This window comes from Ascidia mentula, chromosome 4, assembly GCF_947561715.1.
Source record: "Ascidia mentula chromosome 4, kaAscMent1.1, whole genome shotgun sequence".
Lineage (NCBI taxonomy): Eukaryota > Metazoa > Chordata > Ascidiacea > Phlebobranchia > Ascidiidae > Ascidia > Ascidia mentula.
The window spans coordinates 18,172,508-18,195,788 of NC_138569.1; the positions used below are offsets into that span (position 1 = coordinate 18,172,508).

General features: G+C 38.4%; 2 protein-coding genes across 2 annotated transcripts; one reads left to right on the top strand and one right to left on the bottom strand.

Moving 5' to 3' along the window:
- Nucleotides 1–6,458: 6,458 nt before the first annotated feature.
- On the bottom strand, nucleotides 6,459–15,572 carry LOC145897737 (ATP-binding cassette sub-family C member 4-like). The gene is made up of 30 exons (XM_082986149.1): nucleotides 15,485–15,572; nucleotides 15,096–15,206; nucleotides 14,759–14,879; nucleotides 14,488–14,697; nucleotides 14,123–14,212; nucleotides 13,880–14,043; nucleotides 13,297–13,422; nucleotides 13,098–13,236; nucleotides 12,792–12,902; nucleotides 12,573–12,734; nucleotides 12,417–12,512; nucleotides 11,852–12,043; nucleotides 11,382–11,594; nucleotides 11,065–11,133; nucleotides 10,886–10,997; nucleotides 10,562–10,635; nucleotides 10,311–10,480; nucleotides 10,111–10,247; nucleotides 9,838–9,984; nucleotides 9,636–9,715; nucleotides 9,317–9,467; nucleotides 8,955–9,074; nucleotides 8,685–8,902; nucleotides 8,335–8,535; nucleotides 7,968–8,126; nucleotides 7,778–7,867; nucleotides 7,270–7,442; nucleotides 7,011–7,116; nucleotides 6,816–6,947; nucleotides 6,459–6,757 (listed from the first exon to the last, which is right to left on the bottom strand). Exons 1-30 carry the CDS (start codon nucleotides 15,553–15,555, stop codon nucleotides 6,731–6,733), a joined length of 3,972 nt encoding a protein of 1,323 aa, XP_082842275.1. The 5' UTR covers nucleotides 15,556–15,572; the 3' UTR covers nucleotides 6,459–6,730.
- An 868-nt stretch (nucleotides 15,573–16,440) lies between these two features.
- Nucleotides 16,441–18,136, top strand: LOC145898858 (translocon-associated protein subunit beta-like). Its single transcript, XM_082987495.1, has 4 exons — nucleotides 16,441–16,682; nucleotides 17,181–17,388; nucleotides 17,597–17,674; nucleotides 17,745–18,136. Exons 1-4 carry the CDS (start codon nucleotides 16,510–16,512, stop codon nucleotides 17,850–17,852), a joined length of 567 nt encoding a protein of 188 aa, XP_082843621.1. The 5' UTR covers nucleotides 16,441–16,509; the 3' UTR covers nucleotides 17,853–18,136.
- Nucleotides 18,137–23,281: the final 5,145 nt, after the last annotated feature.

The window sequence follows — 23,281 nt, forward strand, 5'->3', positions numbered from 1 at the left end:
TTCAAAAGGATTAATTGGCTTCCCGACACGAATGAAGTTTCCATAACAACAACAGGTGAGAGCGGAATGGGCGAGGAAACAAGTAAGTTGATTTTCTTCATCTTCTCTGTTCTTTTGCGAGGGTAAACAAGTTGAACAAGACGTTGGAAAACCAATGAAAAGACGGCAATTACAATGAGTGGGAATTCTGTTTGGACGACGACCTTTATACAATGGCAAGGACGCTTTCCCAGCAATCCACAATGTCAAAATAACGACGCAACGCTGTCCTGTGGCTGATGATTGGAGTTTACATGGTAACGAAGAGGTGTGGTGGTGGGCGTGTCAAGGTCGCAAGCAATCATGATTTTTACTTCCTATCATAGCAATCGTCTACACTGTACGTGTTGAAACAATAAATGACTTAAAACACAAAAGAAAGTTCTTTTAAGGTGAAAATTATGGCTTTGTTTTCACGGGAAAGCTTTGCTATCTAGTTTGGAAACATAACTCAAAACTTGTGACTTCTTGACATTGCCGTGAAAATGATTTCCAATTTTATGTTCTGGCCATTTAGATTGATCCAAATTTGTCGACAAAAATACGTTTTATTTTTATTATGTACAGTTACAAGCCAAATGCATTGTTATTTCAACAAACTATCTTTTGTCCAATGTATACGTCGTGCGCCCTCTGGTGGTTGAATGTTTTAACATGCAACCTAACTTTGTTTAAATGAAACCAGAAAAACATCAAACAAACAATAGAACTATAATAAGGATTCATAAAACTTTTGACTTTGTCTTGTTAAAATTTGTTTGCTTTCATTGTTTCGAATTTTGTTACTGGACCGAAAACAAATGTATTGGTGAGCCGATTTCTGCAACACGGAATCACACGATCCCTCAGGGCACTTGTAAAAGATTAAATGTATCGTGTATCATAAAAAAAACATCTTGAACTGACAAAATAGACTTTTTAATTAAACTTGTCAGTACAGCTGCAGTGGCGATTTAACGGGAACAGTTTGGGTATAACTTAAGCGATCTCACAATGGCGTTAAGTATTCACCTCGTTCTGGACAACAAATGGATAATTGGCGAATTGACCACGAACGCATTACGTGAAAAGTATTGCTTTCCATGTTAACTATCCCGTATGTAGTCATAAATATAATCAGGTAATCTTCGCACGAATTCTGACCAGGTTTCGGCTTCGCACATTGGTCGGACCGTGTAACCGTCTAACTGTTCAATGGGCGAGCAAACAAGTGAGGTAACCTTTTTCTTCTTCGCGCTTGTAATGGTGGATAAACAAGTTGAAAAAGACGCCGAGAATCCAATGAAAAGACGGCGCTCCCAACGACCGACTGTGTGAAAACAACAGAAGCTTTCCACTCTTTCCTGTGGTTGTGAATTGGAGTTTTTTATTCTAACGAAGGGAGTGGAGATGGGCGTGTAACAGGAACGCAATTGTGATGAAATTTTCCATAACATTTGCCTTGAAAACTTTCTTGTTGAGATAATAAATCACAACAGAAAAAAAAATTAAAACATTTTATCTTGCTTGCATCATCCACTATAAAAAAAACATTCGTACATAAAGTTCATGATAATTTTCAAACATTTTGAGGCTTGTAGATGTTATTATGAAATAAAAGCTTGTTTTGAATCGTTTCATAGCGTATCAGTTGCCATGACATTATAGCTTCTCATTCCTTACTACCACCTATTGTATCGCGTGTTACTGAATTGGCTTTCCGACACCATTTGGGTTTTAATAACACCGACAGGTGAGAGCGGAATGGGCGAGCAAACAAGTAAGATGATCTTTTTTGTGTGTGAATAAACAAGTTGAAAAAAGACATCAGGAATCCGGTGAAAAGACGACGATAGAAATGATTAGGAATTCTGTTTGGACGACGACCTTTATACAATGGCAAGGACACTGATGATTGGAGTTTACATGGTAACGAAGGGGTGTGGTGGTGGGCGTGTCAGAATCGCAAGCAATCATGATTTTTACTTTCTATAATAACAATGGTCTATACTTCACTTATTGAAACAATAAAAAACTTAACTAAACAAATAAATGTTCTTTCCAACGTTTCTTTTATCTTGTCATTACAGCTACAAACTCCGTTAAATATTCACCTCGTTCTGGACAACAAATGGATAATTGTCGAATTTACCACGCGAGCATTTTGTTAAAAGTATTGCCTTCGATGGTAACTATCCCGTATGTGGCAATATCAGGTTTAGGCTTGTTACATTGGTCGGACACTTGGACCGGTGTTGTTGGTATGTGATGTTTTATACAGGGCGCTATCTACCTGGCCAGTTTAAATTTCGATAAAATCCGTTGATCCAAAACCAAAACAAGGGGTACAAACAAAAAATACAGTGCCAACACATTTCCAACTTCCAACCATTAGGAATTCAAAATGATTAATTGGCTTCCCGACACGAATGAGGTCTCCATAACAACAGGAGGTGAGAGCGGAATGGGCGAGTAAACAAGTGAGGAGACCTTCTTCTCCTCCATCTCAGTTCTTCTGTGTGAATGTACAATTTGAAAAAGACGTTGGGAATCCAGTGAAAATATAATTAGGAATTCTGTTTGGACGACGCCATTATACAATGGCAAGGACGCTTTCCCAGCAATTTATCATGTCAACAGGTGAGAGCGGAATGGGCGATGAAACAAGTAAAGTGATTTTTCCATCTCGCTTGTTTTGCGTGGATAAACTAATTGAAAAGACGCCAGGAATCCAATGAAAAGACGGCGATTTACAATGACTTGGAATTCTGTTTGGACGACGACCTTTATACAATGGCGAGGACGCTTTCCCAGCAATCTACCATGTCAAAATAACGAAGACGCAACGCTTTCCTGTGACTGATGATTGGAGTTTACATGGCAACGAAGGGGTGTGGTGGTGGGCGTGGCAGGGTCGCAAGCATCTTGATTGGAACAGTTTGGGTTTAACTTAAGCGATCTCATAACGGCGTTTGAGAAGTTTTCACCTCGTTCTGGACAACAAATGGATAATTGTCGAATTTACCACGCGAGCATTACGTTAATAGTATTGCTTTTAATGGTAACTATCCCGTATTTGGTGATATCAGGTTTAGGCTTGTTACATTAGACGGACACTTTGATCGGTGTTGTTGGTATGTGATGTTTTATACTGGGCGCTATCCAACTAATAAGTTTGAATTACGACAAAATCCGTTGATCCAAACTCAAACAAGGGGTACAAACGAGAAATACAGTGCTAACACATTTCCAACCACCAACCATTGCGTATTCTACAGGATTAATTGGCTTCCCGACACGAATGAAGTCTCCATAACAACAAAAGGTGCGAGTGGAATGGGCGAGGAAACATATAAGTTGATTTTCTTGTTCTTCTCGCTTCTTTTGCGTGGGTAAACAAATTGAAAAAGACACCGGGAATCCAGTGAAAAGACGGCGATAACAATGATTAGGAATTCTGTTTGGACGACGACCTTTATACAATGGCAAGGACGCTTTCCCAGCAATCCACCATGTCAAAATAACGAAGACGCAACGCTGTCCTGTTGCTGACGATTGGAGTTTACATGGCAACGAAGGGGTGTGGTGGTGGGCGTGTCGGGGTCGCAAGCAATCATGATGTTTACTTTCTGTAATAACAAATTGCTCTACTTCACTTATTGAAACAATAAAAAACTTAAACAAACAAATAAAAGTTGTTCCCAGGTGACAAAATTGTGGCCTTGTCTCCACCGAAAAGAATTGCTGTCTAGTTTGAAAACATAACTCCAAACTTGTGACTTTTTGTCATTGTAGTGTAACTGATTTCCACCTTTATGTTCTGGCCATTGAGTTTAATGCAACTTGGTCGACAAAAATACGTCTTGTTTTTATTATTCACAGTTACAGGCCAACTGCATTGTTATTTGAATAAACTATCTTTTGTCCAATGTATACGGCGGGCGCCCTCTGGTGGTTGAAACTTTTAAAAATGCGACATAATTTTGTTTAAATGAACCAGAAAAACAGCAAACAAACAATAGAACTATCATAAAGATTCGTAAAACTTTTGACTTTGTCTTGTTAAAATTTGTTTGCTTTGGTTGTTTCGAAATTTGTTACTGGACCGAAATACAAATGTAAATAAAACACATATTGATGAACCGATTTCTGCAACACGTATGGTGTTTCATATAATCGGTCAGGGCACTTGTAAAATATTTAAAAATATCATGTGTCATCAAACAAAGTCGTGAACTGACAAAATAAATATTTTCATCTTGTCAGTACAGCAGCGATTTAACGGGAACAGTTTGGGTACAGATTAGGCGATTTCATAATGGCGTTAAGTATTCACCCCGTTCCGGACAACAAATGGATAATTGTCGAATTTACCACGCGAGCATTTCGTTAAAAGTATTGCCTTCGATGGTAACTATCCCGTATGTGGTGATATCAGGTTTAGGCTTGTTACATTGGTCGGACACTTTGACCGGTGTTGTTGGTATGTGATGTTTTATACAGGGCGCTATCCGACTGGTTAGTTTGAATTTCGATAAAATTCGTTGATCAAAAACCAAAACAAGGGGTACAAACAAAAAATACAGTACCAACACATTTCCAACTTCCAACCATTAGGAATTCAAAAGGATTAATTGGCTTCCCGACACGAATGAGGTATCCATAACAACAACAGGTGAGGGCGGAATGGGCGAGTAAACAAGTGAGGTACCTTCTTCTCCTCCATCTCAGTTCTTCTGTGTGAATGTACAATTTGAAAAAGACGTTGGGAATCCAGTGAAAATATAATTAGGAATTCTGTTTGGACGACGCCATTATACAATGGCAAGGACGCTTTCCCAGCAATTTATCATGTCAACAGGTGAGAGCGGAATGGGCGATGAAACAAGTAAAGTGATTTTTCCATCTCGCTTGTTTTGCGTGGATAAACTAATTGAAAAAGACGCCAGGAATCCAATGAAAAGACGGCGATTTACAATGACTTGGAATTCTGTTTGGACGACGACCTTTATACAATGGCGAGGACGCTTTCCCAGCAATCTACCATGTCAAAATAACGAAGACGCAACGCTTTCCTGTGACTGATGATTGGAGTTTACATGGCAACGAAGGGGTGTGGTGGTGGGCGTGGCAGGGTCGCAAGCATCTTTATTTTTACTTCATATCATAGCAAATGTCCACACTGTACTTATTACAACAATGAATAACTTTTTTTGACACGCCCACCACCACACCTTCTCGTAACCAAATAAAAGTTGTTTTAAGGTGTCAAATTTATGGCCTTGGCTCAGTTTGGAAACATAACTCATAACTTATCACTTCTTGATGTTGTTGTGAAACTGATTTTCACCTTAATGTTCTCGTCAATTAGTTTAATCCAAGTTTGTCAACAAAGATTCGTTTGGTTTTTGTTATGTTTAGGTTCAAGCCAAATGCCTTGTTATCTGAGTAAAATACCTTTTGTCCAGTGTGGATTCCATGCGCCCTCTTGTGGGTAAACGTGTTTCAATGAACCAGATAAAAATACCAAAAATATAACTATCATAAGGATTCATAGTATTTTTTAGTTCGTCTTGTGAAAATATGTTTGCTTTGATGTTCCTAAATTTGTTTCTGAACCAAATAAACAAATGTATCGGTGAACTGATTTCTGCAATAGTGTTTCACGCGGTCGCTTAGGGCATTTGTAAAAGGTTTAAAATATGATTTGTCACAAAACAACATCATGAACCGACAAAATAGACCAGACTGAACAACCACATTTTTGAACTTGTCAGTTCAGCTACAGCGGCGATTTAACGGGAACAGTTTGGGTTTAACTTAAGCGATCTCATAACGGCGTTAAGTATTAGCCTTGTTCTAGACAAACTTATGTTTGTCAAACTTTACACAGGAGCATTTCCGTCAAATGTCCTGCTTCCGGTGGTAATTATCCTGTCGTTGGTCCAAAACTTTACTTGGTTATTAAACAAACTCTGAATACTCTTCCTGTTTAACTCATTTCTTGTCACAGCCGGATTCCAAATGAGGTAAATTTTGCAAGAAACGCGATAAGGGTCGGGTTGGTACATGGGTCGTCTCATTTTGTTTTTGATGGAATTTTTTTCATTTTTTCATTTTTTTTCACACCGCGATTTGAACCCAGAATATGCTGGTCACGAATCCCGATCAGGTTTTCGTCTTGGTATATGGGATTTTGCCAATCACCCGCCATTAACGTAACTCATTGTGGCTTCGTCAGAATGGTTTATTGACCTCTCACGACATCATGTGGTTAAAAAAACAATTTCACGCGTTCATTATTATTACGATGAAACAGTTTTACTCTGTAAAAAAAACCAAACATAAATTTTTAACTTTCAATTATCAAGAGAAAATTAAAGCTCTTTTCAGAATATTTTGTTGTATGATTTTATTATTGTTTTGATATAGGATATTAAGCCAACAGAATACGCGTACAGGCTATATTTCTGAACACTTAAAACATTCATCTTCAAACAGCTTTACACACAAAGTTTTCGTTCATCCAATTTCAATATTTTATACTGATATGCAACAGATTTTAAAATACTGCTTTGATTTTTAAGTGCAATATGACATAAACAACTAATTCTGCATTTTTGTATAGTAAGCTTAATTTAAGGCAAAGTTTCCATGTACAAGTTGATTTTTTTCCAAATTTGCTCCACGAAGAGACCTACGGTCAACAAATTTATATCCTTTCACGCAATATGAACGCCTGCAGTGTAAAACAAGAGGGTAAATATAGCAAATAAATCCCTCACTGAAATCCAAACCTTTTCCGCAGCTTTCCGCAACGTTCTGCTCTCAGATACTCCAATTGCATTTACCATTCTGCTAAACACTCCGTCACGTTGCAAGAGTCTGTGTGGTTCATCAAAATCAACTACTTTGCCCTGATGCAAGACCTGCAACATGATATACTATAACAGTACTGTATTCTCAGTAAACCAGCAGAATTTTTATTTTACCATGACTCGATCGCAGTCAATAATAGTGTCGATACGATGAGCCACTGTGATAACTGTGCACTCTTTGAACGTCTCCCGTATGGTTTTTTGAATAAGCTGGTCGGTTCTGAAACATACATTGCGCAATAAGGGATGGCAACTCTCAACCTGTTGTGTTATTAATTGAAAACTCCCATGTTTCAAGACAATATCAATTGCCTAAACGTTATCAAGGTTTTATTAGGACTTATTACTTTAAACCACACGCGAACGGACAAACCTAACGTCAACGTTCGCAGTTGCCTCGTCGACGACCAGTATCTTATTTTTTTCCAACATTGCTCTGGCCAAACAAATTAGCTGGCATTGACCGACGCTGAAATTTGAACCCGATTCTGACAATTCCATTTCCAACTTTAAGGGGTTAGAACTGATCTCTTTTTCCATTTGAACCTGTTCACACGTATTAGGTCCAAAAACAGCCACGTAGTTTGACAGTTTGATTTTGTTTGATATCTTATGTATGATTTCTGTGGGCTGCATACAGATGGCCACTCTTTCGACCTACAAGGACTCATCAGCGCAAGTTGCCAGACAAAGTCGCCATCTGTATGCAGCTTACAGAAATCATTATTGGCTCTACTTGCTTACATTTTAAATATGAGTCTACAGGTTTTGTGGTGACCAACAAAAATTATCCTATGATGCATGAATATGGACGAGCCTTTCAATAACTGATCCGATTTGTGAATGTACAACCATTGTTTGCAGCATATTTCGTACATTACCTCCCTTAATGCATTCCATATATCCGAGTCGGAAAATACGCCAAAGGGATCCAAGTTGTAGCGCAAGCTACTGGCAAAAAGTATCGGGTCCTTAAAAAATATCATCAGTTGTAAAGATTTTTTAAAAGGGGTAATTCACAGTTTGGTATAAGTTAAAGTTCTTGATTAACTTTATGCAATTTCTCTTTACCTGAGGAATAGCTGAAATCGAAGACCTCAAAGCATTCAGACCGATTTGGGAAACATCTACGTCGTCGATCACGAGTTTACCTGAGGTCAGTTCGTTGAAGCGGAACAAGCAAGAAATTAGAGAACTTTTTCCAGCACCAGTTCTTCCCACAATTCCAATCTAACATTAAAACCGATATTCTGGAATCGCCACAATTTACTAAGAAAATACAGTTTCGTATTTTCCAATTAGTGCCTTATCCACTGTTTTTCAGTAATAATTACAGCAAAAACAATTAAGAATAGCAAGTGTACACACCACAGTAGCTGCTCGATCGCAAGCTGTGCCAACTTTTAAACCATGGTTATCATATATATGTGTTCTATACCTTCTCGTGTGCAGATATCTTGGCTGAAATATTTTTCAACACGTTTGGTCCTCCTTTGTAATGCGCGAAACTCACATCAACCAACTCTATCTGACCACAGAATGGCCACGGTTTCGGAAGCGTCGCATCTATCTTGGGTATGTAGTGAGGGGCCTCGGAAGGAAGCTTGTAATATTGTCTAATCCGTTCAACCGAAGTCATCTGAAAATTGTACATTAGAGGTAAATTGCATTGCTTTTTTGTGAAATTTATGCCTATTACGAAAAAACAAAATTCACATTCATTTTCTTCATATACAATAAACCTTAGCCCCAAAAAATTGTAATTATTACAACTCAATCCAAGATCACCTGGTTTTCGATGTCTGTGCTTAGCCTAACGCAATATTGCAATCTGGCAAACATCTCCATCACGTACGTGATCGCCAGGCCCACTTGGCCGGCATTCAAATGTGTTTGTGATGTGGTTATCACCGCCAGAAAGGCAACAGCACCGACGTAGGCCGCCCCTATTAGATCAAGTCTGATTGCAAGCCATCTCGTTCCAGCAACGAACACTGACCAGGCACCTAGAGAAACTTAAATGATTGTATCGTTGTGGTAATGTTTCGCTATACTTACGACTGTGGCCATCTTGCAAACTGTGAAAAACAGTCTCAAACTCGTTCTGCATTCCAAACGCTCGAACCGTTGCCAATCCGTTAAGTGTGGATTTCATATGAGAAAACACCGGACTTCTGTCTGCAGTTTATTAAACAAAAAGATAAAATAAAAAATAAACACTGCCTTTATAAAATTTAATGTGTGCCTTTATATACTGCCCTTACAAGGTTTAAACTTGTGCAGCTTGTCGTACCATTCATTAACAAGAATAAACTCTGTCATTACTCGGAACGTAGGTACAATTAAACCTATATCGTAAATATACCTAAATGTAAATCAAAATATCGTATCCTATCAATGGTGTACGTGTGGTTACTAACTTCTTCCTTCCAACCGCTTGACGCCGCAAGAGGTCGAGATGTAATACCGTCGAAGCCACAGAAAGTAAAGCAGGAGTGGAAGGGTTGGTATCAAGACGAAGTAGTTCAATACAGACGAGAGTACCATTACCGAAAGTAGCACTCCTACATCCTGCACAAACAACATTAAAAGAACCTTGTAAATTTGACAATGCTCATTTTGTTTTTTGTCAATACATTTTTTGTCGGTATAAGCTATTTATTGGTAACTTAGAACATCCTTGTGTCGTATACTTTTTTATGCATCAATGTGTACAAAGTATTCAGAAATCTTACTTACAAATACAAAATATACACAGAAACGTGGAAGCACTTCATCCACTTGCCCAAGATCTTTAGCGAATCGGTTTAAAACTCGACCTGAGAAAACAATAGTTTGAAACAAGAGGTTGAAATGTGATAAACATGGCATGGGAACGTATTAGCTCTTATTGCTTTGTTAAACAAATGCACTGAAATAAACCGATAATTGAAGCACTGACCTATCGGGTTGGTATCAAAAAACCTTGTCGGTGACCTGAGAACAGCGGTGAACATTTTATCGTGCATTCGCATTCCCGACATCACAAGGTGATGAATGCCTAGAGTGGTTTGAGTGAACATGGTTACGACAAAGGCGAGAAGAAGATCTGTATACAAAGATAATGTGATTAGTAATGCAGAACGTGCTTTCTGTTTATTTGTCCTTTTAGTATAAAATTTCTGATTGATGTAAACATTTTTACATCATCTTCTTTTGTTGTCAAACAACCTACAGGCAGCGATGTAGATGTAATAGTAGTTGTTGAATTCTGTTGGGGTTTGAAGAGATGTAGGAATCAATGAGCTTGTAGCATTTTCCGCGAATGTCATGTTCGCAAAACTAATCGCAAATTCTTCTGATTCTGCAGTCCTTAAAACAGATAAAATGTTGTATGTTTGATGTATTGCAGTCTTACGTCTGGCAACTGCTCACCAGATGGCAATCCACCAGTCGAATACCACAAATAGTGTTTGGTTGCTCAATGAAATTATTACAAGCAATGTAAATGCATATTTGTTGTTGACCACATATTCAACAAAAGATTTCCATCCAATGTTCCCCTCCTCTTTGGCTTCTTCCTCTACTGTAGCGACGTAGTCGGTCTAGAGTTTAATGGTTTAATTTCGATTAACACGCAGGATGGCAAATTGGACAAAATTATTAAAACGTTTTTAAAATCCGACCTGATCTTGAAGAGTGTCTTCAATGCCCACGATTGCTCCGTGTTTACCAGATGCTTTTCTACAACGTTCTCTAACTACAAATTTAAGCATGCCTTTATCAGCGTCGGTTGACTTGACAATTGTATAATTATTATGATAAACATGCACAGACACCAGCCACCAACTGAAGTTACGCATACCGAATATAACAATATTGTTTGTGTCACGTAAATTTGAAGTCTGCTTAATGTCATTGGATTTTTTCCAGAAAATAGATAATCGTGTGCCACGGAACATCATACAATAAGTGCGCAAATATTGCCCGTCAACTGCCGCAGTACAAACCTTGTGCTTGTGATGGTTTCGCCTCGTCGTTTTCTTCGTGCGTAAGCAATGCCACAAAATCAGTCCCATCAGCTAAGAGTTCCTCGTATGAACCCGACTTAGAAATTTCCCCCTGGTTAAGGGAATATGAAAACAGGATGCAAGTTCTGCGGTAAGGACTCGGTACGTGAAACACAAACCTCCTCGAGAACCAGAATTCTGTCGGCCGTCTTTAGTATCGGCAGCTGATGCGTGACCAGCACACGAAGCTGCGGAAAAAGGTGAAAAGTTGAACTCAACCAAGTTTAAAATACTCCACTCAGTAACAAGTAGTGACGCCTATACGCTTATACAACCGATAAAGACCGTGTAACTTCGCATACAACAACCACACAAAATATTTTATTTGATGTTTTTTGACGATGCAATGGCAGATGGAAGCTACTGCGTCTTTAACATGTTAGAATTCTCCTATCGTTTCAACACTCACACTTACTTTCTTAACGCGGTAACTAACCTTATTTGCCATGTAGCCACAAATGCATTGGTTGAAAAGTTGGTGGGCGACATTTCCGTCAACCGCACTGAGAGGATCGTCCATCAATATAATGTCCGTGTTTCGTTTGTAAGCAGCACGGGCTAGGTTTACTCTTGCCTTCTGTCCACCGCTCAGAGGCGCTCCACGCTCCCCAACTACGGTATCTTCGCCCTGGTCGAATTTGTTTATATCCTGACGTAAAAAACAACAAATATTAAACGTGACGACATTGAAAAGAAGTTTCTTTTATTTCAGAAGCAGAATTTGTTCATTTACTTGCTAAGGTGGGCGATTTTGCTACTATGAAGAAATTAATACCTTTGAATTGAACATGAATAAATAAAACACTCACATAATGATCAAAAAGATTGGGATCGGTTCACACATTTTGGGTACAACATGTTCAAACCAGCATAGTCATATTGTGTTGGGGGTATTCCCCAGCCTACCTCTCGCAGAGCACAAGCGTCGATGACATTTTTCAAGCGTTCCGGTTCGTACTTTTCGCCGAACAGGATGTTTTCCCTGATCGTTCCCGAGAATACCCATGGAATTTGACCAGCGTATGTAACTTGACCACAAACCTCAACACGACCCGAACTGGCTGGCAACTCGCGAAGAATAGAGCTCAACAAAGAAGACTGAAATATTGCGCAATCATGTTCACTTGCGTCATCCTAACTAAATTCATTCATGTTGTACGTGTTAAAAATGCGATATCGGTACAAATTCGTCACGTAAACCCCAACGATACTTAACATTATTACGTCATAAAGACAGCACTGGCACGTGGTGTTTTGTGTCAGAAACGGTGCAGACTGCAGTCTTTTGCAGTCGTCGTCCCTTATTGGGTGAGTAATACTGTAGCGAATTTAGCCCTATACATTGGTATAGTTTCATGTTTGAAAGCATTTAAACAGCGACTTAAAAAAGATTGAAAGCTGTTTGTTTTAAAATTCTGGGCCGTCAAATAAAGGCAAAAGACGATTACTGTAAGTAAGTTTTTGCACCAACCTTTCCACTGCCGACAGGCCCAATAACAGCCAACAACATGTTGTTGTTTACCGACACGTCTATGCCCTTCAACGTCACCTGACATGCTTCATCTTCCTGTTAGCACAGTGAGATTAACATTATTGTGTGATATAGATTTGTATAACAAAGACCTACATGGGCTACGTAAGAAGGATTGGCGTCGTTCCATGTCGCGGTGAAATTCTCAAACACAATTTTGGGAGCTCTTTGTGTTTTCGTTACATCTCTTTTGTCACATTCAGTTTCAGCAGAGGATGTCGCACCTGTTTGCGTCATTTCGTCAAGAAGCAAAAACGACTGGAAAAGGTTGCGTGTAATGATTGTAATCATGTTGCGAAATTCTATAGCCAGTACCTCAATACGTCGAATACTAACGATGGTCTCCGAGCCGTAGTCGACTGCCCAGCAAAACAGCATTCCTACCGGAATACGTGTCGCGTTTACCCAAGCAATAAATGAGAATACCTGGTAAAAAACATTTTTTATCTTAACCGCATTTCATTTAAAGATAACTTGAATATAAAGATAAGTTCTCAGGTAATTTTATGGCAACAAATTTCATCAGTCAGTGCAAAATGTTATTAGCATATCCATTGTAAAATTGGCTGGCAACCATAAATGCACTGTATCAATATAAGCACTCAATCAACACTAACAAACCTTTGGTGCTGTCAAATGTCCACCCAATGCAACGTACAACACAAGTGTCCCAAATATGGCAAACTTGTTGGTGACGTAGTTCAAGGAATAGCTGAACGCGCGCAAATACGAACTATTCAGTATCTGACTTATTTCCTTTCTGCAATAAAACCGCCTACTTCAAGGACTTGTTGATTGTGAAACCACAAAAATATATTACTTGCGCAACATTTTCACCAGCTTCTCGTACGGCTTTTCCCAAGCAAACATCTTCACCACCCGCATGGCCGATACGATTTCGTTCATCATTCTGACTCTTTTGTCGGTACGCAGAGAAGTGTCACGCCTTGTTTGACAGAAGTGTTTATTGGTTACATTACATTACCAATCGAAAAACCGCAATACGCAGTCAAATTTTCTTTCGCGTCACTTTTTCGGAAACTTCATCAATTGGCAAAGCCATAGTGACACCATTATTTTTAGCTACGTTTCTCAGCATTTGTTTTTTGTAAAAGTGTAAAGTTAAGCTAGACCTCATTGTGCTTATGTTGGTTTGTACCACGCCCCATTAAGCAGACAAACCAAAATTTCTTATTCACCCAAATAGCACAAGCATGTCTGAAATCACAGTATGTTTTTTACTTCATACAAATTCATACAAATTTGTCGAATCTCATATGTAACCGAGCTGCAAACAGTGTCACTTTCGACGTTTTGGGCCTCATGAAAATAACTCGTGCCAACCAAACAGGGTTCAAAAATCGCACTGTTTGCAGCTCGTCCATCGTGATGTGCTCTTTTACCTTATCTTTCCGTAAAACCGACCCAACAAAGTGGATATGGTCATGTTCAACAAAACAAAGCCAATCGCTAAGAGAGCAGAAACATCAAACACTTGCCAAACCAACACCGCCACAACTATCAAGACCAGTGGAGCAATCCATACATGGTTTAAGAATATGGTGACCTGCAATATAACGTACATGATGATTCCAAGAAACAAAAACATATGGTGCAGGCCAACCAAATCTTTTGTAATAACTTACGTAATCAAACCTTATGACGTCAGTGGCACCGAGGCTGATAATTTGACCTGTGGTTGTCTTTCCAAGTGATCGCTGGTCCAGTCGGATTGCCTGAGTAAGATTTTTTGGTTCATTTGGAATTTTACATAAGAATTAGTTATGTGGTAGAGAAACATCTATTTTTGAGAAAACAAATGTTCTGTCCGAGTAACTGGTGCTGAAGAAAAGTATAAACTTTTTATGTTAGTTTTAAACATGATTGCTATATGTATTTAAAATGTAGCAAAATTATTGGAAACCCATAACTAGCAATGGTTTAACGATTCAGGTTATTCAAAGCAAACGCACCAAAACTTTCTACAATTCGACATGTTGTAATTGGTTACCTTTTTGTACATCAAAGCACAGACCGCTGTACGGAGTTGCCAACCCATTTTGGTGGTAAAATAGTAATACCATTCATTACACACACCCACAGTGAACGTTGCAACGGTCATGGCAGCTGCGTACAAATAAGCCTCAGTCAACGATGATTCATTTTCGAAAAACTTCAAAAACCCAAACATCAGGAAAGGATTTGTAACGATCATTACCTCCTGCCAAAACAAACACGAACAGAAAATTTGAAAATATCGACACATTTTTAACTCAAATTACCCTTAAGACGGCAAAAATGCTGTAAAGAGAGTACTGTCGGCCAAATGTTTTGCACACCGCCCTCATTAGACTCGGGCGTATGCCAACGGTTTTTTTTTTGTTTAACTCCGCTCTCCAGTGTCTAAAACAAAAACGATTTTTAAATGTGAAAACGTTGTCAAATACTGCGATGTTTATACAAATACTTTTGCAGTACGTATGGTGAGGATAGCCACGACACGCATTGGTAATTTTGCCGTTCTTACTAGAACTCAAAATTACGGTTTTTCCCAAATTTAAAGAGCTTGTGTCTTGCTTTCTCACGCATACCAGTGGAAGTGACATAGTTTACATTTACCTTTCCAAATTGCCACATAGATTGTAAGATGTTTCATCTTGTTCCAACTCCAACAGGTCATTTTCTTGTATCCCCTCCTTGTAACCGCGATCAAACAACTCGTTAAGCCAACTGCATACATGTAAATATTTCTTTTGTACATACGCAGTGCTGGAATTAAGCTGGAACGGTGCAGTAGCCGTTCCGGTAAAATAATCCTTGCTGGCACGCACTTCTGGTACGAATTCAACGGCTGGTGTGACCCAAATGATTATGAAAAGCTTAAATATAATTTTATGTAAGAAATCGCAACTAGTTTACGAAAACACAATAATTTATTTTTCCCTTAAGTCTCGACAAACTTATTCAAACTTAAACGAATTTTTTTTGTTCAAATCTGGTATACTTACCCAAAAAATAAATATTTAAATATATTTCTCGTGTCCTTTCGTCTCTTTCGTTGCGGAGTTTTTGGATTCATTCCTCTACACTATAGCTCGAAGGCGAACTGACTACGAAGAGCAACTTGGCCGTTTACCTACTCCGCCAACCCAACGCAAGAAAAAGTCTGTTCAACAGGGTAAAAGTGCGTAAAACAAAGAAACAGACCAGACCTCCAAAGTTTGTGACGCGACAACGTATGTTGCAGGAAGTGTAAGTAGAATACGTTCTAAGACTATATAAAGGTTTTCCCGAGGATCCTTTGTGTCCAATGCTGCCAATTTTGCCAAGCAAACATTCCTGTGTTGTTTTGACGGTCGAAAGTAAAATAAAGCGCCACAAACAAAAAATAGTGTTTTTGTATTTATCATAGAAAAGATTTTTGGAAATGAACCAACAAATAACAAAATGAAATTGGTAAGAAGCGGTTTTCAAGAAAAGTGTATTGGCCCTGCTAAATGAGTTCCACATGACTGGTTTTTAGTTTTTTGACCATTAATCAAAGCAAATAAATATATTAAATGCGATGGGAAATGCTTTAAAATATAATATTTTCAACATTTTTGTAAATGTGTACTTCCACCGTTACATAAATTTTCAATTTATTATTATACAAACAGCAAATGTTGGTTTGCTGCTTGCGGGCAAAACATGCAACGTGACGCGGGTGATGTGGCAGACCTTATATCGGATGAGGGCATTTATTACCTACTTCAACTTGACAAAATATTAAAATACCTGTTAAAAATATCAAGTAGATAAAATATTTGCCTAAAAGAAAATTTTTTTATACATGTCCTGAACAAAATGCTTTTTTAATGTGTGTGTAATCATCTATTGTCCTTTAAATGTACAAGTTTCTTAAGCGCACTGTACGCTCATTGGTATTTTAGCTTCAGTTTGCATTGCGTCGCACAAATTTAATTTCTTTTCTAAACTTTGACATTTGTATAGTAGTTGTATTTGAGATCTTACTTGTAGAAAATTATTTATCATGGTACATATGTGTATAAAATTACTTTCCGTCTGCCTAATTCTCTGCACTGGCGTGACGTTTGCGGACGATGGCGATGCCAAGCTCATTTTAATTAAAGATGTTCTGAACACGATTATAACGGAGGGAAACGATTTGTCTGTGAAGTACACTCTCTACAACATTGGCGATGGGTAAGTCTAGCGGTATTGAAAATGGTGACTTTTATATCCTTATAGATGACAAAAATCACATTTGGTAATGTGACAGGCACATTTAATAAAGCAAGTTACTTTTCGAACATAGTTGAAATAGAATAATTGATCTGCCAAATGATATATATACACAAAGATACAGCAATAGTTGTGTTGTGCAATTATATTGTTTTGCATTTAAAAAAAGTAAAAACTGGGATGTGGCTTTCATATCTTTGCCTACATTTTTTTTAATGAATCAACTTGGTGTTGGTGTTATGTTTGTGAATATGAAATGAATGAGGGTTCCAAATTCAGGTAATGAGCTAAATAAGGTCTTTAGTAGGTAAATCACAAGGAAGTAATGCTTTACCCCAATTGTAGTTCTTTAATTGTGAATTGTAAGTAAGTAAAATGGTATTTTTCACTTTTAAGCACAGCTTTTGATAACCTTGTGTACTGCTAATAAAAGCATGTTTTTTTCCTTGTATTTTACAGTGCTGCTACTGATGTCCAGCTAGCAGATTCTTCATTCCACAAGAGTGATTTTGAGTTAGTGTCAGGAATGACCAGTGTTAAATGGGAACGAATTCTACCTGGAAGTAATGTTACCCATGTTCTCATTGTTCGGCCCATCAAGTCCGGTGCATTCAACTTCACTTCTGCTGTCGTCCAATATGTGGCATCAGAAGGATCTGACACCACGGTTGGTTTTTTCTTGAATTTTATACTAGCAGTTTTTTTAGAAACACCATTATGAAAGATCTGGTATTCCTAGAACTAGTGTCAAATTTATCGTTTAATTTTCATTAAGGTTATTTATTTTAAAAGTAGTGGTCGCTGCACTGTTTTCCATTGACAAAGTATGTCATGTATCGCAATTCAAAAGTAAAGCAGTAAATTTTGGTTTACAGTTCGGAATGAGCAATGATCTTGGAGAGTTGGATATTTTGTCATTGAAAGAGTACAAAAGGCTGCATGCCTCCCACTTGGTAGGAAACACTTCATATGTGAATTAAAACCAAACAATAGTTTTAAATTATCCTTAATATTTGTTGACAGATTGAGTGGGGTTTGTTTGGAGTCTGGTGCATTCCATCCCTTTTATTCCCCTACATGTTGTACTACAAGAGCAAAAGCAAGTATAGCGTCAAGCCAAAGAAAAACTGAAGCAGCCTTCCTGTTTTTTTTTAAGTAGTTCACCTCGTTCTTGCACTACTGCAAACCCCTTTTCTACTGTCTGTTTCAAATTTATCCGAAAATTGTTTATGATTGATGAAGCTCAAAATATTCTGAAGCGGTTGATCAGCATTAGTGCAATTTTTGATTCCTGTTTGATAATGATATTATATTGGTGAAGCTATTTGGATGTTGCATTGGTTTAATAATGGTGACAAATTTTGTGTGTTTTTGTTAAAGTGCACTGGGTGTCATGAAGTGCAAATAAACAAATGGTAGGTAGCTCTGGTGTATATTAATTAACCACCCGATACTGAAGTGATTTAAAACACATACCATGAGGTAAGCCTATGTAGGTAAAACTATAGTTTGATTGAGCCGTTTCCAATTTCTCACTTTATTTTAGAAAACTGATTAAAGACTATTCACGCTCTTGACAATTTTTTTTCATCTGTAGCATTTCTCTGTTTTCAATGGAGTGTCCGCTGCCTTGCTATCACTATTATGCGTGGTCACCGGCTACCCGAAGCTGGGTCACATTAGAGCTGGGGTCCATGAACCCCCAAGGGGTCCGAGAAGATGCATTAAGGGGCCCATGAAACGAAATAAAATTATTCCGAAAATCCACGTATTTTCCTCTGTCCATAAGGTTTCGCTGTCCACAATTTTTTATTTTTCGACATTTGCAATGTGTTTCTTGTAAAGGGGTCCATAGCTTTTCAAAGAATGTTTTAGGGGTTCGTGATCCAAAAAAGGTTAAGAAACACTGCATTAGAGTGTCGCGCACCACGAAAACCATTGTTTCCGAAAGTAAGGGTTTCTATCGGAATTGCTGGAATCCAATTTTTCTGTGATCTTTAAAACAAGATCCGCCTATCGGCACACTTTTCCTCTCTCAAGATTCTTACCACAACCTAATAAATTTATATAAGTTATTATACAATTGCAAGTACAGGTTTGTTACTGAGGCAAATTTGCCCTAAACTTGAAATTTATCCGAGGATATGATATACGGCGTATTCAATATCAAGGTTTATCACCCTTGACGTTGTGTAACTATGGTTTGCCATCGGTGTCATAATTCGTCATATTGCACGCGTACCGTACATAACGTGTGTGTGCCTTTTTAACCAACGTGCAATTTATTTAAAGCCTGGTCAACAGTGTCAAAATCCGAATAAGAGCGACATCATGTGGAATAATAAGGTACGCGCGCGGTAATAATCAGCAGCACGTTCGCTACTAGTGTACATGCACCTTAATATGATGGTCAACCGTATCATAAGTCAAACTCATGTACGCGTACCCATTCAACGAACATGCAACTTATTAACGTGCTCGTAACTTATCATAACGCGCATGTTGAGCTGGCCGATAGTGTCGTAATCTTAGGTAAAATTACTTGTACTGTCATCGTACTTTTTTCATTTCAAACAACAAATAGTTAGCTTCAAGTCACAGCTTATGGGCGTTGATATGCTCTTGTTTTCTGCTCTCACTTTTGCAAATATCACTCATGTATCCATCTAGTGGACATCTGTAGTTCGCTCCGTTTACTTTGTTGTGTCGCAACCCTAAAGAGAACCTGCAACGTGAGGTTTTACTACAATCAACTTTGCTTTTGGCAAACTTAACACAATTAAATTGCGACGTAAAGATGCAAACTTTGCAAAATGCCAACTGAACATGTGGTAAAGGAGACAAATATAGCCACTTATACCCTAATAGATTACACCATGGATGGACAACCTTTAGCACAGCCGGGCCAAAGCTGCATTTGATTTGGTGACAAAAATATGTTGCCTTCGGTGAGTGAATCACACATTTACGAACCGCAAAGATATGTGTAATTTAACTGATCAATATTTTCAAACTAGGGATTCAAGGCTCAGTACGTAGCAATTTAATTGTGTTGAGTTTGTCAAAGGCAGAGTTGATTGCAGTAAAACCTCACGTTGCAAGTTCCGGTTGGGGTCGCCAGATATTAGGAATATTTTTTGTTAGTCGCGCCAAAAAATAATTGCGAACTGTTCAAGACTAACAACAAAGTGAACGGCGCGACTACTGATGTCCACTAGATGGATACATGAGTGATATTTGCGGAAGTAAAAGCAGAAAACAAGAGCATGTCGACGCCCATAAGCTGATGACAATACAAGTAATTTTACTTAAGATTATGACACTATCGGCCAACATAACATGCGCGCACATTACTAAGTTACGAGCACCTAAATAAGTTTCATGTTCGTTAATTAGGTACGCGTACATGAGTTTGATTTACGACAGGGTTTGCCATGAAATGTATCCTATTAAGGTGCATGTACACTAATAGGGAACGTGCTGCTGATTAACGCGCGCGTACCATGTTGTTCCACATAATGTCGCTCATATTCGGATTTTGATACTGTTGGCCAGGCTTAAAATAACGTGCACGTTCGTTAATAAGGCACACGCACGTTATCCAAGGTACGTGTACAATATGACAAATTATGACACCGATGTCCAACCATATGTAACACCACAGCAAATGTAGACTACAGTAATTTTAATTTCATTCTGGACAGTGGTTAAAGTAAGGTATTAGACATCTGCAAACGTGAATCCAAACCTGTTATGCTCATTTTATGTTCACACACGATGTAAATTTTTTGGGACACAACTTGGTTACGTTAAGTTAAATTTTTTTCCATTGCGCATTATATCGTATACTGGTCAACTTGTTTTCCAATTTCATTCTGAAGTATAAGTTTTTTGAGACATTTAATCAATTTAAATGTTGTAATGTATAACTTTGTTTGTAACGTTGGTGACGTATTAATCCTCTTCACATTTCAATACCGGTTCAAGTGAAAAACGTATATGCAAATACCGAAAGAACAATTTATTTCGATCGCAATTTTAAATGACAGCTTTGTCACTTTCGACAACTGCCACATTAGCTAAGTCACATGTCTGCAACTGACAGGCCAGAAAGGTCAATTTTAATATCACAATGCAATGAAAAGGTTTTCAATTTGTGTCTGTGCCAACAAGCATCAGATCGACTTTCACCGGGCGTCTGTCACCAAATGAAGGACAGTGGCATGTGGTTTTCTCGTAGGTTTAGACTCAAATGTGAAATAGCTATGGCTCTCTTGTGATTTATGTCAAGAATGTTTGAGTGCAGATGAACTTAAACTTTTAAAACCAATGGTAATTAGGCAGAAATGCAGGAGATGCTTTAAAGGCCACTTTCAGTTCTGTACATCGTAAGTTGTATGTTGAAAAATTCAATGCACGTCTTTTTTATGACAACCCATGTAGGCATCATACATATGATGTACATAACAGGAAAATAACCAAATTCAATTAAATCCACATGTACGCAGTTTTACCTTTTTCAACACCAGCCATATGTTGCGCCGCAAGGGAACAATACACTCGACAGTGAGCAGGTGGGATGGGCGTGTCACGTTAAATATGTGTGACCGGGAGTGTGCATTGTTGGGCGATACAATTACATATTACTGTATACACGGTTCATCTTTGTTTTACACGTTTACGACTCACCCTGGTTCGGTTTTGCTTGCGCCATCACGGCCAGGTGATCATCTGTGGACATACTCAACACATCACCTTCAAGTGCAATCGGCAATCCTACAGCAGAGCGTGAATATCCAAGAGGAAAAGGCCATCACTGGATTATATCAGTGTCTATTTTACTGCAAAGTAAAAAAGACATGATTTGATTTAATAAATGCAAACTCTTTAAACCCTGTTACAAAAGCTTTATGATGGTAACTCAGTCGATATTTTACATGACGGTTTCCATACGAGTATTAAACAATCTTAATTTTTAGACAGTTTTAAATTTCATGTATTTTTTCAGTAACATTACTTGCGTAATACAATCGCCGGCTTTGCGTTGCATAATTCAAACGTCACACTAAATGGATCGATACTAATACAACATCCAATAACATTTCAACGATTGCAGTCAAAATGCGTGCATGGTGAGCAATTTGCACTACCTTGCATGGTATATTTGTCAGATTAACTCATAACCTTCGAAGCTTTTCAGGAATTGATGTTATTGTTTTCCAGTAACGCAGTGATATTTGCAGAGTGTTGTGACGCAAACAAGCTGACGTAATCCATGATTTATTAGCTGCCACAGCAGCTTGCGAAATGAGCCACAGATTCGCACGCAGTCTTGTGTTGGTTCCAAGGACGCCAGTGCAGGTGGCAGGTAAAATAAAACCTCCAACCCCGTCCTTCATCATCGCGGCGTTGACGCGCGCGTTCCGCAAATAGTTATGTTTACGGTCGCATATGGCGTGCGCAAACACAAACCGTTGACAATCGCGGTTCGACGATTGGGTTTTCAAGGACGGTGGTGGCGCGTTTCAGCGGTGCGGAAGATTTCGCGGGCGACAGAAGCGAAGCGCATGGAATCTGTTTTCCGATCAAGGCAAGATCGCACACATGTCAACAAGCGATGAATAATTGACTTCCCCTCTTATGCAACATCGCTAAGTATTATCGCGCATAGGGAAGGGGCGATATGCGTATTTTGAACGCACTGCGATTAAACCGCTCGGCGATATTTGCACAAGGTTTTTGGGCGATGAGTGTTGTTTGCCTATCATTTCTTGGTGAAGTAATCGTAGGCTCCGTTCAGTTAACAAAAAAAATTATTTTTTTGAGCAAAGATTATTTTGGGAACGAGCATTGTTTTTAGTGTGCGGGCTTACCCTGGCGCTTAGACGACGTTACGCCCACGTTTTGTAGTCTCTTATAGTCATTATCATATATGTATACTGGCAAAGACCGAACACCAACACTCAGACATTTTTCATTTATCTTTATTATTCTGTCCGTGTGAGGTCGCAACATTGGAGACTTTTTGGACGTTGAGCAGAAAAATATGTTTCTATTCTGCACAAAAATATATCTTCACTCACGGTGAAATTGATTTTATTTTTGTGTTTGTACAAAATATGCAAAATATTTGTGTTTTTGTAGACAACGCAGAATAATGTGGATCCAAATAAAATCATAGCATTTGAAATAATATTGACGTTTTAAAATTTTATCTCGTGGATTTATTGTATGTGTCTTTTGTTCGTTTACTGCGCAACGACATGTTTGAAAACATGTTACGAATCAATCCGTAGCTGTAAAGCCATGTTTGTATATTTATTTGCAACAGCTTGGCACGGCGGCACGCAAATGATTAGCAAATATTACATTTGCTTTTTCTGTCACGCCAATCAATTACGTTTTCGGTGTCCACGCATAAATCTTCGCAAGCAGCTCATTGCTCACCTGAACTCGATTGAAAATCAATCGCGCGCGTAACACGGAATACTCATTATTAGAGGTTCACTCGTCTCAATGAATTTACGACGAAGGTTTCAGAGACGACATTTGTGTCAACT